Source organism: Abrus precatorius, unplaced genomic scaffold, assembly GCF_003935025.1.
Source record: "Abrus precatorius isolate BTA unplaced genomic scaffold, Abrus_2018 Scaffold8, whole genome shotgun sequence".
Classification (NCBI taxonomy): Eukaryota; Viridiplantae; Streptophyta; class Magnoliopsida; order Fabales; family Fabaceae; genus Abrus; species Abrus precatorius.
The window spans coordinates 37180111-37194548 of record NW_020874428.1 but is presented as its reverse complement, the minus strand read 5'-3'; the positions used below and the strand labels follow the sequence as shown (position 1 = coordinate 37194548).

Genomic DNA, 14438 nt, shown 5'->3' with positions numbered 1-14438 from the left:
GAATGCAAAACTTTAACCTTAATAATTTTGAAGTAAAAATTATTGATCACTAACTATTAAAAGCATTGATGTCTTTACAAAAATAAAATAAAATAACCCCAAAGTAAACAACAAACTTCAAAAGAACTGAATTTTGTAATTCTTACAATTGCAATTTAACTTTGGAAAACATACAACATTTTGACAAAATACATTTACGTGCATAATAAAATGTGAAAATGTTAAATTTTTTAATTATTACAATCTTGTATTTTTTAAATACTTATCTTATTTTAAAAGAGCTAATCCCAAAGATAAGAAACCGCACAGAAAAAGGAAAGGATAAGCAAAGTAAATAAAAAATGTGCGTGTTACTGAGCAAGTGGCTCTATGTGTATGTATGCATCTACTACTACTCCAACATGGTTTACTTGCATATGCATAGTCTATAAGAGTTTCTGTTTGTGCTTTTCTGTGCTGTGAAGAGTGGTTGTTGTTGTACATCGTTTCAATCCTTGATCCCAACGTTTGGGGTCACAATTAGGTTGTCTACTCCTACCCTTAACCACACACACACTCTTTCTAGTTTGCATACTTTTTTATTTACTCGTACATGTGTGCCACCTCTTTCGGTTGGTGCACTTCACACACGCCAACTCCTAATCTCTGAACGGTTTTTGTAGTGAGAGGAAAGTTGGTGGCCTAGAGATACAGAGAGAAGAAGAAGAAGAGGAAGAAGAAGAAGATGGGAGACAAGTCCCAAGTGTTGGAGGCTGTGTTGAAGGAAACTGTGGATTTGGTAACATAGATCTGAATCACTACTTCTCTTTGTTGTTCATTGCTGTGTCTTTTTTGTTGTTTTAAATTTGTGAACTTTGTGAATGCAGGAGAACATTCCCATTGAAGAGGTTTTTGAGAATCTGAGATGTGGGAGAGAGGGTCTTACCAGTGATGCTGCTGAGGAGAGGCTTACCATTTTTGGTCACAACAAGCTTGAAGAGAAGAGGGTACTCTCCTTTTTCTCTCTTTGATCAAGTCCCACTTGAAAAAAAAAGATTTTTTGTGGTGAATTATCTTTTGGGGTGTTGTTCAGGAGAGCAAATTTTTGAAGTTCTTGGGATTTATGTGGAATCCTCTGTCTTGGGTTATGGAGGCAGCTGCTATAATGGCAATTGCGCTTGCAAATGGAGGGGTGAGTACACTTAACTTTTGGTAGTTTATATTGGCAATGAAGGTGTGCTTTTGATGTAGGTTGATTATTTGGACTTTTTCCTTGAATATTTATGCAGGGAAAGGCTCCTGATTGGCAAGACTTTGTGGGTATCATCACTTTGCTTCTCATCAATTCAACTATTAGTTTCATTGAAGAGAACAATGCCGGTAATGCTGCAGCAGCTCTCATGGCTCGACTCGCTCCAAAAGCCAAGGTGTCAAATTCAGTATCCTTCTTTTGTTTTATCTCAATACCGTGTGACACTGCATTCCGTATTCATATTGGTGAAGTTGAATCTTTGCATCTGGAAGGAATCTTTTTTTCTTTTTAATTACATTTATAGTTTTATTTCTCATGAGTTTGTGTTTGTAAAGGTTCTTCGAGATGGTAGGTGGAGTGAGCAAGATGCTGCAGTCCTGGTTCCGGGTGACATAATAAGCATCAAACTAGGAGATATTATTCCAGCAGATGCTCGTCTTCTTGAAGGGGATCCTTTGAAAATTGATCAAGTGGGTTCTCTGATTTATTTATTTATTTATTTTGTTTATATATATATATATATATATATATATATATATATATATATCATATAATATTTTCCCTTTTAATCCTCCACAACATGCCTAATTGGTCAATTGTCCTCTTTTTCTTTTGGTGCTTTGTGCTTTTCAGTCTGCACTTACAGGTGAGTCACTGCCAGTGACAAAGGGTCCTGGTGATGGTGTATATTCCGGTTCTACCTGCAAACAAGGAGAGATTGAAGCCGTGGTCATTGCTACTGGTGTTCATACCTTCTTTGGTAAAGCTGCTCACCTTGTAGATACTACAAATCAAGTGGGTCACTTTCAAAAGGTAACATTAGAGAGAATGTAACTCTTTCCTTTCCCCTTACAGTCTAATACTCTAATTGATATTCAAAGTTTGGATTTCTTTTTGATATTCTTTTTGCTGTCATTTTTAGGTCTTGACTGCAATTGGGAACTTCTGCATATGTTCAATTGCTGTGGGGATGATTATTGAGATTATTGTTATGTATCCCATCCAAGATCGACCCTATCGTCCTGGAATTGACAATCTCCTTGTACTTCTTATTGGAGGAATTCCAATTGCCATGCCCACAGTTTTGTCTGTGACCATGGCCATTGGTTCTCATAGACTATCTCAGCAGGTCAGTTAGGTTGTTTTAGTTGAGCATCTTTGGTGGACACATGTAGGTAAGAGCTAATGGTTATAATGTCTGCAGGGGGCTATCACAAAGAGGATGACAGCCATTGAAGAAATGGCAGGCATGGATGTGCTTTGCAGTGATAAGACTGGGACTCTAACATTAAATAAGCTTACTGTTGACAAAAATCTTGTTGAGGTTGGATGGTGAATGACTAAATGGTGTTGTTTGCAGGTTATCTTGTGTTTTATATGTACTTGTTCTAATTATTTTTATTTTAACCGACAAGGTTTTTGCAAAAGGAGTGGATCCAGATACTGTTGTTTTGATGGCAGCCCGAGCTTCAAGACTTGAGAATCAAGATGCAATAGATACAGCCATAGTTGGGATGCTGGCTGATCCAAAGGAGGTTAGTCATTGATTTATTATTCCCTGGTATTCCTCTTGAGATATATTTATCAGCTGCAAGCCTGCAACTATAATTTGCACATGCATTCTTCTAAATTCAAGTTGATGTAGCTTTTTTCCTTTTTAACCCACTGCTTCTGAAGGCACGTGCTGGTATACAAGAAGTACATTTTCTTCCTTTCAATCCTACTGATAAGCGTACAGCATTGACTTATATTGACCATGATGGTAAAATGCATAGAGTAAGCAAAGGTGCACCAGAACAGGTAATTTAGTGACATTGTTTGCATAATTTTCTGTTAATATTTTGTCTAGTGTATTCTCATGGTGATTTGTATAATGATTGTTAGATCCTAAATCTTGCACACAACAAGGCAGACATTGAACGTAGGGTTCATGCAGTGATTGATAAGTTTGCAGAGCGTGGTTTACGGTCTCTTGCTGTAGCATACCAAGTAATTAATTTATTGCTTAATGAATTGGTGCATTTGTATACATATGTTTTAAGCTAGATATGTTAATTTAGGCTCCTCCATTTTACTCAGGAAGTTCCAGATGGAAGGAAAGAGAGTGCTGGAGGCCCATGGCAATTTATTGGCCTTCTGCCTCTCTTTGACCCACCTAGGCATGATAGTGCAGAAACAATCAGGAGGGCACTAAATCTTGGAGTAAATGTCAAAATGATTACAGGTGTAATACATATGATAGTGAACACCTTTTCTTTGCTTGTATTATGATAATGAATCATTCTTCTTCTTGACTTATTAACTTTAATAAGGATTGGGAATAGACTGTTGTACTGTATAAGCAACTGATGCAATCTGAGTCCTGTGACATCTAAGTTATCTTGCTTGTTATTCTGGGATTCAGAAAAAGTTACTAACCAAACTTGTCATACTTATTGGTCAGAATTTTTTTTTTAAATTTTCTGAAGACATTACTGGCCAGCATTTTGATGGAACTTAAATTTACAAATTCATACTGGTGGATGAGCGATTTTGCTTTAGATAAGGGCAACATTTTCACAATCTGAGTATCACTATTATAATGTACTTAAAGAATTTATGTGATCAATAGTATCATTGGAAATTAACTTGTGCATTAGAGAAACAAACACATGACCTACAATGTAATTTATGTTTGAAATATTTAACCCCATATCCTCTTCCTAGTTTCAATTATGTATCTTCCTTTATTTATCAGGGGATCAGCTAGCTATAGGAAAGGAAACAGGTCGTCGCTTGGGAATGGGTACCAATATGTATCCTTCATCTGCTTTACTTGGGCAGGACAAGGATGAATCGATTGCTGCCTTACCGATTGATGAACTAATTGAAAAAGCTGATGGATTTGCTGGTGTATTTCCTGGTATGCTTCTGTGTTATTGTTGCAATTTATTGTTTTACTTATTGTTTGATGACATGTATTGGATGAAGATTAGTGACTAATTGTAGTAATTTAGTATTATATGATTCTTTGCTCATGTTGGTTTATATATTTGGACAGAGCACAAGTATGAGATTGTGAAACGCTTGCAAGCTAGGAAACATATTTGTGGAATGACTGGCGATGGAGTAAATGATGCACCTGCCCTCAAGAAGGCAGACATTGGTATAGCTGTTGCTGATGCTACTGATGCAGCTCGTAGTGCATCTGATATTGTTTTGACAGAACCTGGTCTTAGTGTTATTATAAGTGCTGTTTTGACCAGCCGAGCTATCTTCCAGAGAATGAAAAATTATACAGTAAGCAATAGAGTTATTGTTAGATTTTAACAATTTTTTAAATCCAAATCTCCTTTATCATTGTTTCTTATGTCGTTATAATACTCTATCATACATTAATTTTTTAGAAACCTTTGTTTTGTTCTGGCCTTTTGATGTGGGATAATAAGAATATTTTTAATTACACTGCCATTTGACTTGAAAGGTTTTTCTCTTTATTGCAGATTTATGCAGTCTCAATTACAATTCGTATTGTGGTAAATGGATTATTTTGCAACTCTGGAGTTTATTTTCTGCCTGAAATGGCGTTATTGATTATGTAATTATCAGATGGGTCTAATTTTTTCCTGTCACATTTGACACTTACAGCTCGGATTCATGTTGCTGGCTCTCATATGGAAGTTTGACTTTCCACCTTTTATGGTGCTCATTATTGCCATCCTTAATGATGGTTTGTTATTCCTTTTCCTTGCCATTATTTCCCCCTGCTTGTTTCCTGCCTCACGCTTCTATGTGATCCTGAGCTTTATTGGCGGCTTATATTTCCTTGACATTGTAGGCACTATTATGACAATTTCAAAAGATCGGGTAAAGCCATCCCCTCTGCCAGATAGCTGGAAGCTAGCAGAGATATTTACTACTGGCATTGTGCTTGGAAGTTACTTGGCAATGATGACAGTCATATTCTTTTGGGCAGCATACAAAACAAATTTCTTCCCAGTATGTTTTCTTTGACTTCAATCACAAATTTGAATTTATTGTGACATCCATGCATGTTGCTTCATCGCTTATGGAAGCAATGCTAGGTCTCATTACTTTTATGATCTAATGTTTCCTAATTATGTGAAGCAATGTCAATATATGCCCTTAATGAGTTCTGCATTTGGCTTTTGATTGTTGTGGATGGTCCATTAATTTATCTTGTCTGCTATATTTCCAGAAAGTGTTTGGGGTCTCAACCCTTGAAAAAAATGCTCATGACGATTTCCGAAAACTTGCCTCTGCAATCTATCTTCAAGTGAGCACTATCAGTCAGGCTCTTATATTTGTAACTCGATCTCGAGGTTGGTCATATGTTGAGCGTCCTGGTTTATTGCTGGTGGCTGCTTTCGTTGTTGCTCAGCTGGTAAGCCACACAACCATGTATGCTGTTGTCAGTGTTGTGGTTATTTTTCATTGCATCAAATTTGGTGATGGATTTGTTGTGTGCAGATCGCAACTTTGATTGCAGTATATGCAAACTGGAGCTTTGCTGCAATTGAAGGAATAGGTTGGGGTTGGGCTGGTGTGATATGGTTATATAACATAATATTCTACATTCCCCTTGATATTATCAAATTTCTCATTCGCTATGCTTTGAGTGGGAGGGCTTGGGATCTTGTCATTGAACAAAGGGTAAGTGGTGTTTGTTTTTTTGAGTTAATTAATCCAAGGCTAGTTTAATTTTTAGCTCTGCTTATTGATTTTGTTGTCTTGTAGATTGCTTTCACAAGGCAAAAGGACTTTGGAAAGGAACAACGAGAGCTTCAATGGGCACATGCACAAAGAACATTGCATGGATTACAACCACCTGACACCAAGATGTTCACTGAGCGCACACATGTCAATGAACTCAATCAAATGGCTGAAGAAGCTAAAAGGAGAGCCGAAATTGCAAGGTAATTGTTTTTATTTGATAAGGAATTTAGATGAGGATAAACATCAAACTTTTTCATTATAAGACTTAATCACATTTTTGTCTTTCCTGAGGGTAACATATTCTTCGTAGTTAAATTAATGCAGAAGCTACAGCTAATACTGTTGAAATAAATGTGGATTTAGAGTCATTTAAACGTGAATCCAAACATGCTATAAGTTGGTTCCTATAAACCATTGATTTATTTTGTTTCCTAATAATTGCTTGCAGGTTGAGGGAACTTCATACACTAAAAGGTCATGTAGAATCAGTTGTGAGACTGAAGGGGCTTGACATAGACACGATTCAGCAAGCATACACAGTCTGAAGATGCTTATATATTTGCATACTTACACTGTAAAGAGTTACATTCTAATGTTGCTGAGAAGATTATAATGTAATGATTACACACTTTCAACTTTAATAGCTTTTTATTCTGCCGTCTGTTTTGAGCACTTAAAGAAGTGCTTTGGTCAGGTCTATTTATGTCATCATCTTGTTATCTCCACAATTTCATGCTTCTCAGAATGAAGAGAAAATCATCCTCCTATTTTATGCTTCTGAAAATTTCTTTCTATATACCTCTTTTTTTTTTCTTCCAATTTTGGAAATTAATATAAATTGGAAGGGAAGAACATGAAGTTTTTGCATTTGGTTTGTTTATTAGCATATAATACTCTCAATTATTGATTAAAATTGATTGAAAATCATAAAATTTATGTAACTTTCACTCTTAAATTAATATTTTAGCTTTTAATAAATTTGAATCAATGATCAAGAATGTATTAAATAATGTGTTACTAACAATCTTGTATTAACATGTCTACTAATAAGAACAACTTCCAAAAATACAAGAATGTGCTTTGAGTCAATAATTTTTTTTATTAACTATAAATCTGCGCTTTATTATTTCATAAAGTGTAGTCTTTATTAAAGATCTGGTTTTAGTATATCTTTATTGGGTGTACTCAGGGATGCTGATTGGTTATTGTTACAAAATTTAATGGAAAAGCTTCAACTTTATTGATAAATAAAAATGGGCCTAAGCCCATACAAAAAAAATTACATTTAAACAGGGAATAGAATCGCCCAAAACATAAGTTTTTTGCACTTTTATTTAAAAAAATTTCTTAAACAAAAGTGTAAAAATGCACTAAACTACATGCAGCAGTTATTGTAAAATATAATTACTACAAAAAATCTTAACCTGTAAGATGCGACAATTCTTTAATTATTATTATTATTATTTTATTTTTTACCGTCTCTATTGTAAGATATATTGAACTTGGGATTTTGAATCACCATACTTGAATTTAAATTTATTTATTTCAAAATATTGATATCAATCTTTAGAATTAATTTTGAAGTTATTAAAAATGATCAAACTTTATTGCAAAAATTACAAGAGCCTTTAACACCACCTTCTTAGTAGATTCATTGAATGACAGTACGTACAAAGGAATTAATACAATTTCATTCCTATATTTTAAAAGTTTAGTTCTCCCTTTATATAATTTTAAAAAAGTTAGTTTTAATCCTCATTACCAGTAATATACTAAATAATGTTCAACATCTATTCTAAAAAAAGTTTTTATTTTCTTTTATATTAGATGAAGAAAACTCTAACTTAATTCTCATTTTTTAGTTTTGATAAAAAATTTTAAAATATAATACATTAATACTAATTTTAACGACATCCTATTACGTTTCCTTTTCAATTATAAATAATATTTATGTAAAATCATTATAAAAAATAACAAATTTTTCTTTGTCAAAAAGTAAATTTAAACTATTACTGTCAGAGAATTGAAAGATGTTCAATCAACAACTTTAAAGAAATGTGTATAGTATACAGAATATAGATAAATATTAAATAATGCACTTATAAATATTTAAATTTAATATAAACAATGGTAACATATTATAATTTAATTTAAAAGTTAAATTGTAATCAACATATCTTTTTCAAAGCGATGTAACGTGTGCACTGAAAAAGATAATTACAATAATTAATTATAAAATTAATAGAAAATATTATAATAAAATATGTACAGAAAAACAATGTAATCAAATAAATTTTCAATTAATAACTAAAAATATAAATTATCTTTTAAAATCCAACTTTCTTACTATTTTGGAAAAGTCAAATAAGTAATCAACGTATCAGTCAACGTTTGGATTTCTCTCAGGGAAAAGTTTTTATATGTAATTTGCAACTTAGAGGGACTGTGATTTACTCTCTCACTCTGAAATCATTGGGTGTTGAAAGATAGACGATTGTACAGACACATTAACAGTATATCAACAGAGCCATTCATTTGCGACTTTGACTATGGCATCATCATCATCTTTCCACATTTAATGTTTGTGCAGAGCCATTCATTGCTTATCAGCAAAACTAAATGAAACTTGAGAGAGTTAGTAGACCAGTACAGAAACTTTACACGTACTACTCAAATTCAAGGTGTTTTCAGATAATTAACTTTTCGGTGTATAAATATGTATATAATAAAAAAGTTGCTTTTGTTACTTTTTATATACACTTATTAAACTCCGAAAATAAAATTAAAAATATATTTTCTCAAAAATTTAAAAAATTAAACTCTTCTTTTGAACTGTTTCGCAATATACCAAGAGAAAATTCCTAACTTGTTTGATAAATTTCAAGTCATAATCTCTCATTTATCTGATAATATATTTAATTCAAGTGGGACACCTCATGTTATATCTTACTCTTAATTAAAATTTATGCAAATTTCATCAACAAACGAAGAGTGAGAGAGTATTTAATGGATTCCCTGTAAACTTTAACTAATAACAAAGAGAGTATTTAATTAAAATTTATGCAAAATTATGAAGATTTTGTCTGCAATGTGCCTGGGTGGAGAGATTATACTTGATGCATGCATTGTCTAGAACACCAATAATTCATAAAATATTGATTTTTTTAAGACACTTGTAACTAAAACTAATATTATTTGTGTTGTGGATATACTTTAACTGGACATGTTTGATAGAGATTCAATTTGACACATATGGTAAAGAATGATTGCTGTAAGCACAAAAGCTGTGAAGTCTCATTTTGTGGTGCGTTATCTGAAAATTGATATTCATTACCTACCACTTGACTATGCACTCATTAGACACTGCTCTGACCACAAAATATAGTGTGGGTCATTGGGTCAGTGTTAATGTTTTATGATATCAATAAAAAATCAGTCACCATGAGATAATGTTTGAGCAACAAAGCGTTGCAAAAATTTCTAATTTTATGAATACATAATATAATCTCAATTATGGATTAATGTGAAAAGTTGCAATTCATGTGACTCTTTAATCTCACTCTAAGCAAAACCATCCAAATGTAAAGTTTATGTTAATTGTGAAAAAAAGGGGAAAAAAGAAAAGAAAAGAAAACAACTTTATACCATTTTATCTCAACCATCCAAAATTTGTGTTTATAACAAAAAAAAAAAAATGAAAGCTAAGGAAAGATATTCATGTTGATAAAAAAAATAGCTAATTTTTTTAGAGTATAAATAATTGACAGATTATAATTTTAAAAATCTTTAATACATCTCTAATATGAATTTAATTAAAAATTTATTTATTACCCTCTCTAGTCTTTTTAGTAAAAAATAACAATGAATTTATAAAAATTAATAAAAATAATTATGTATTCTAAATTTATAATGCATTTTAAAAATATTTATAATAAAAAATGGTCAAATTAATAAATTGTATATTAAATAAACAAATAAATTTACTTATATGGATAACGAGTTAATATATTATTAAAATAAATAAAAATATGAAAATATAATAAATAATACATATAAAAATAGGATTTTATTTCTTATAATTATATAAAAAATAATACTAAATATTTCTTATAAAAAAATTAAAAGAAACAGTTTCTCAATCAACATCTTAAGGTACTACTAAACCTCTTCTTTAACAAAGGCTCGCAATTTTTTTAATATCAAATTTAATTCGTCTTGAAGTAGAGGCTAAAAAAAGTGAATATTTATACTGATTAATAAAAAAAAAAGTACATACATTTATTACAATGTAAATAAATTATATTTTTTTTTTCAAAAAAATCTTTCGATGTAAACGAGATACAAATTAAGCATAGTGAACAAGTCAAACCAATTTTCTTTTTCTTCTAGAAAACTTTTGACCTTTCTCTTACTGTATTGCCCTTTTTCTTGCCAGCTATGTACTTGTACACAACCTTTTTATACGAGTTATGTTATTTTATTTTTATTTTTATATTACATATTTATATTTGTTTATATTTTTATTTTTATATTATCTCCTTAATATTAAAACAAGATTATCGTTCTAATAAGAGTGTATATCAGATTATTTTAATAATGGTTGCTGTAAAGTGGTTCCTACTTCACTGATTTTCTCTGTTTCAAAGCTGTCAAAGGCTCTAATCTGTCTGGATTAGGGATTATTAAGTATGAAGATTGTGTTCATCAACTCTCCCTTGAGTCAACTAAGCCAAAGCTTGTTGCATTGGTATTATGAATCTTGTTAGTAAATGTATTAAAATATTGTTTACATAGTATTATTCATTTTTTTTAGTTATCTACAAAGAAAATATTTTTTTTCTTTTTTATTAAATAGTTCCTTTTTTTAGTAGTTATTTTTTTTCTGAATCGGTATTTTATTAAAAGTACTTGTTCATAACTATTATTCATTAATTTATTAGTGCATAGGTAAATTTATTTATATTGATAAATTAAATATTTATTTAATCAACTCATTAAAAAATAAATATAGTTTTAAAAAGAATTAACCATCGTCCAAATACATTAATATATTTTATTTATAATAACTAATTATACTTAAAGAAAAAAATGATGTTAAAAAAATGGCTTAGCGATAAAATGAAACACGCTTTCTTTGTTTTTTCATGTTATTAAGTTTTGTTAATAATTGGATGAATGCTCGAAGAAGAAGGTGGAGGATTTTGATTCATTTAATTAGAAAAACTGTATTGTTGTAAAAAAAATTTTAAAGACCGAAATTGCATGTCTATGTTGCATGAGTATACAAATATGGGTATTGAATATGATAATTTTTAAAAATTAAAGGCATGGATATGGTAATATAATTTTTAAATAACACAAATAAATAATATAAATATTAATACATTAATGTAAAAAATATATTATAAAAGAATTTAACAAACTCATATTACTCATTTCGTTAATAAGAATGGATAAATTTGATTAAATAAATATAAGTATAAGAAAATTGAGAAAAAGTGAAATAATTTATAACTTTAATAGAAAAATTATTATTTTTTAAGAAGAAAAATGGTTTAACTAATACTTAAGATATAATTAGCTATATCTTAAATTATATTTAGTCTCATTAAAGTTATATTTATCTTACATACAATTATTTAAAAAATAATAATTTTGATAAGTACCTAGGTGCATCTAGGTGGCACCAATACTCAATACATAGGGGTACAATTGATGAAATGAAGTACCCTTGCTTCACAATCGAATAGAAACCATAATAAAAGCAATAAGTATTTCTGAAAACATATCAGCAGGTTTCAATATAATTGAGAATATTATATAAAAGGCTCCTAATCCATATAACAACACTTTTTTTTTTTTGGCTAAAAAATACACTACTTCATAGATTCTATCTATTATTATACATTCATACATTAACTCTTAGCGTAGCCGTTAAACACCAACAATGGGTGTTTCATATTGTTTAGGTACTTCATTGAGTTCAAGGTTACTGCTCCCAGTTTCTTTATACTTATACCATCTTGAACACATTAGAAAGTACCCCAAATTCAAGACCTCCAGTGCAGCAATCATGTAATAAAAGAAATCCAATCTTCCCTTATTTAGGTCTTCTGGTAACCAATTACCTGTAGCAGATTTGGCTGTGACTTTGTGGACAATTGAAATAAGAAAAGTACTCAAATAACTAGACCCTGCCATGCCACAATAGAAAAGTGACCCTGCAATGCTTCTCATGTTCTCAGGGAATTGTTTATAGTATAGTTCAACTTGTCCAACTGCAGTAAATGTTTCAGCTAGTCCAGCAAGTGTTAACTGAGGAATTAACCATAGTGCTGACATTGATGAAATGGCACCTTTTCTTGGTAGCACTCCTATAGGCTTAGTCAGAGCCAAATTTCTTCTATGGTCTTCAACCCCAGCAGCTACTAACATGCAAAGTGCAGAGAGAAAAAGGCCAATTGCCATCCTCTGAAGGATTGTGATGCCACCTTCTTTTCCAGTGAGTCTACGGAGAAAAGGGACAACCATTCTATCATAGATGGGTAGCCACAAGGTCATGCTCAACATCATGAAGACATTGTAGGATGCACCGGGGATCTTGAAGTTGTTGTTGTGTCCAAGTCTCCTATCGGATTGAAGGGCTTGAAACACAAGGACAGTGTGCATTTGGACAATAACTACATGGTAAAAAATGGCTGAAAACCATATAGGTAATACTCTCACCACACATTTCACCTCTTCCACTTGCTGAATGCTGCAAAGGTTCCATGGATCAGCTGCAGATCCATCTGCTTCTATTTTATCTTTTGAAGTCTTAATTGCTGCTTTGTCCAATAATCTGATGTAATATTCATTTCGGTCAGTAACCACAGAGTCCGTTTGGTTTCAGAAAATGTTTTCTATTTTTATTTTGTATTCTCATAAATAATCACAAAAATGCCACCTTATTTTCATTTTTCAAAGATTTGTACAGAAAATAAAGTAAGAACAATGAGATAGTTTTGTAGTTATTTATGAAAACAACGTGTTCACAAACCAAAGAGGCCCTTACTACTATTCAAAAACCAATTATCTACTGAGAAATAGCTGAAGAGTTAAAAACTTGATGGATTACCTGAATTGGTACGTGTAAGGAAGCTTAGAGTTAATACCCTTCGGAGGCACATAATTGAAGAGGGAAAGCATAGGATGTTCTGCAGGTAGTGTTAGACTCCTTTTCTTGGTTGCAACCACAAGAACTTGCACAATACTAGTTAAGGGACTACCACTTGGTTTAACTTTGACATACATTTTAGCACCCACGAAGTACACCACACATGATATCAACATCAAAGCAGCAGGAATTCCCAACCCTATTGCCCAGCTCACATTTGACTGTATATAAACAATTAGTGTCAAAGAAACCATCTGGGCAAAAGTGAAGGTAAAAAAGTACCAATTGAAGAAGCTGTTTATTCCCTTCTTCCCTGAATCTGTGTTGGGATTGAACTGATCAGCTCCAAAAGCCAAGTTACATGGTCTCACCCCTGCAGCACCTACCAAAAGCAAACCAAATCCAGCAAGTAGAAAAGCCATTTGCCCTGCCGTTGGCCCTTTACATATTTTGCTTTCGCTTCCACAGTGAGGTGGGTGCAGATTCTTAAAAACCGCTGTAAGTTGTATAACAAGCAATCCCTGTTTGGATGCAGTGGAATAATTACAAGGCTTATATATGTATGACACTATGACTTGGCTCAAGGCTGAATTCAGCTCAAGAATGTCTATATATATACATCAATTATATGCAATTTGATAATAAAGTTTTTTTTTTTATCATATGTTTTGTTGGATAATATGAGATATTTGGTGATGAAATTGTGTGAAGAGTAAGGTGATGGCATGAGGGTTAAACTTCATCAATACCAGAAAGGAAGTGGATGTGCAGAATCCTAAAGTCTTGTAGCGACCAAAATAGGTGTCGGAGAAGAAGGCACCTAGTATGGTGGCAAAGTTGGTGCTGCCACTGAAGATGTTTATCATGTTTGTGGCTGTGATGTTCTTGAGGTTAAATACAGTTGTAAGATAGACCAAGAGGTTTGCTAAGGTCCCAATGGCTCCCAATTTCTCAAATGTTTCATTTCCTGCCAGTTAGATTTTACACACACACACAAGACAAGTCACCAAAAGTTTAAGGATAAAACTGAAACACACACACACAGATAGATAGAACATTGGGATGCAGTACGTAGAAGCTTCTCATTCCTTACCTATGATGAAGGGCATGGCCTTCCAGCCTCTGTAGTTAATCTTAGGATCATCATCTGTCATGTGTTTCTCATTATTCTCCATAATGTTTTTCTCATCATCAATTGTCTTCATACTTGTTCTCTCTCCCTCATTTTCACCCATTTATTCACAATTATATGTATTTTTTCTCTGTTAGTCCCTCGCCTGAAAGAGGAAGAAATGTGGTTATGGAGTTGGGTAGGTGAAAGTTGAACTAGACAAT

At 32.1% G+C, this 14438-nt stretch overlaps 2 protein-coding genes across 4 annotated transcripts; one reads left to right on the top strand and one right to left on the bottom strand.

The window, feature by feature from the left end:
- Positions 1-323: 323 nt before the first annotated feature.
- LOC113846260 (ATPase 11, plasma membrane-type) lies at positions 324-6738 on the top strand. 3 transcript variants are annotated; one of them, XM_027474317.1, is made up of 22 exons: positions 324-523; positions 663-778; positions 867-986; positions 1073-1171; positions 1269-1406; positions 1567-1701; positions 1865-2044; positions 2154-2360; positions 2436-2555; positions 2647-2766; positions 2909-3031; positions 3116-3220; positions 3311-3455; positions 3969-4133; positions 4272-4510; positions 4714-4746; positions 4859-4940; positions 5049-5209; positions 5430-5615; positions 5702-5884; positions 5969-6147; positions 6396-6726. In XM_027474317.1, exons 2-22 carry the CDS (start codon positions 725-727, stop codon positions 6490-6492), a joined length of 2871 nt encoding a protein of 956 aa, XP_027330118.1. In that variant the 5' UTR covers positions 324-523; positions 663-724; the 3' UTR covers positions 6493-6726. The 3 variants fall into 3 exon arrangements, with proteins under 3 accessions (XP_027330118.1, XP_027330117.1, XP_027330119.1); XM_027474318.1 differs by having other exon boundaries at positions 482-523; positions 2087-2360; positions 6396-6725; XM_027474316.1 differs by having other exon boundaries at positions 438-778; positions 6396-6738.
- A 4966-nt stretch (positions 6739-11704) lies between these two features.
- LOC113846893 (protein NRT1/ PTR FAMILY 2.9-like) lies at positions 11705-14438 on the bottom strand. Its single transcript, XM_027475621.1, has 4 exons — positions 14197-14438; positions 13853-14070; positions 13065-13624; positions 11705-12788 (listed from the first exon to the last, which is right to left on the bottom strand). The coding sequence occupies exons 1-4, from the start codon at positions 14336-14338 to the stop codon at positions 11882-11884; spliced, it is 1827 nt and encodes a 608-aa protein (XP_027331422.1). The 5' UTR covers positions 14339-14438; the 3' UTR covers positions 11705-11881.

Bases quoted from the DNA above. Each gene is read 5' to 3' on its own strand.
- LOC113846260 (XM_027474316.1), top strand. From the start codon at position 725: ATGGGAGACAAGTCCCAAGTGTTGGAGGCTGTGTTGAAGGAAACTGTG. The intron at 3,032-3,115 runs GTAATTTAGTGA...AATGATTGTTAG, and splicing joins GCAAAGGTGCACCAGAACAG to ATCCTAAATCTTGCACACAA. The intron at 6,148-6,395 runs GTAATTGTTTTT...AATTGCTTGCAG, and splicing joins AGGAGAGCCGAAATTGCAAG to GTTGAGGGAACTTCATACAC.
- LOC113846893 (XM_027475621.1), bottom strand. From the start codon at position 14,338: ATGGGTGAAAATGAGGGAGAGAGAACAAGTATGAAGACAATTGATGAT. The intron at 14,071-14,196 runs GTAAGGAATGAG...TCTAACTGGCAG, and splicing joins GGCCATGCCCTTCATCATAG to GAAATGAAACATTTGAGAAA. The intron at 12,789-13,064 runs GTAATCCATCAA...ATATTACATCAG, and splicing joins CCTTACACGTACCAATTCAG to ATTATTGGACAAAGCAGCAA.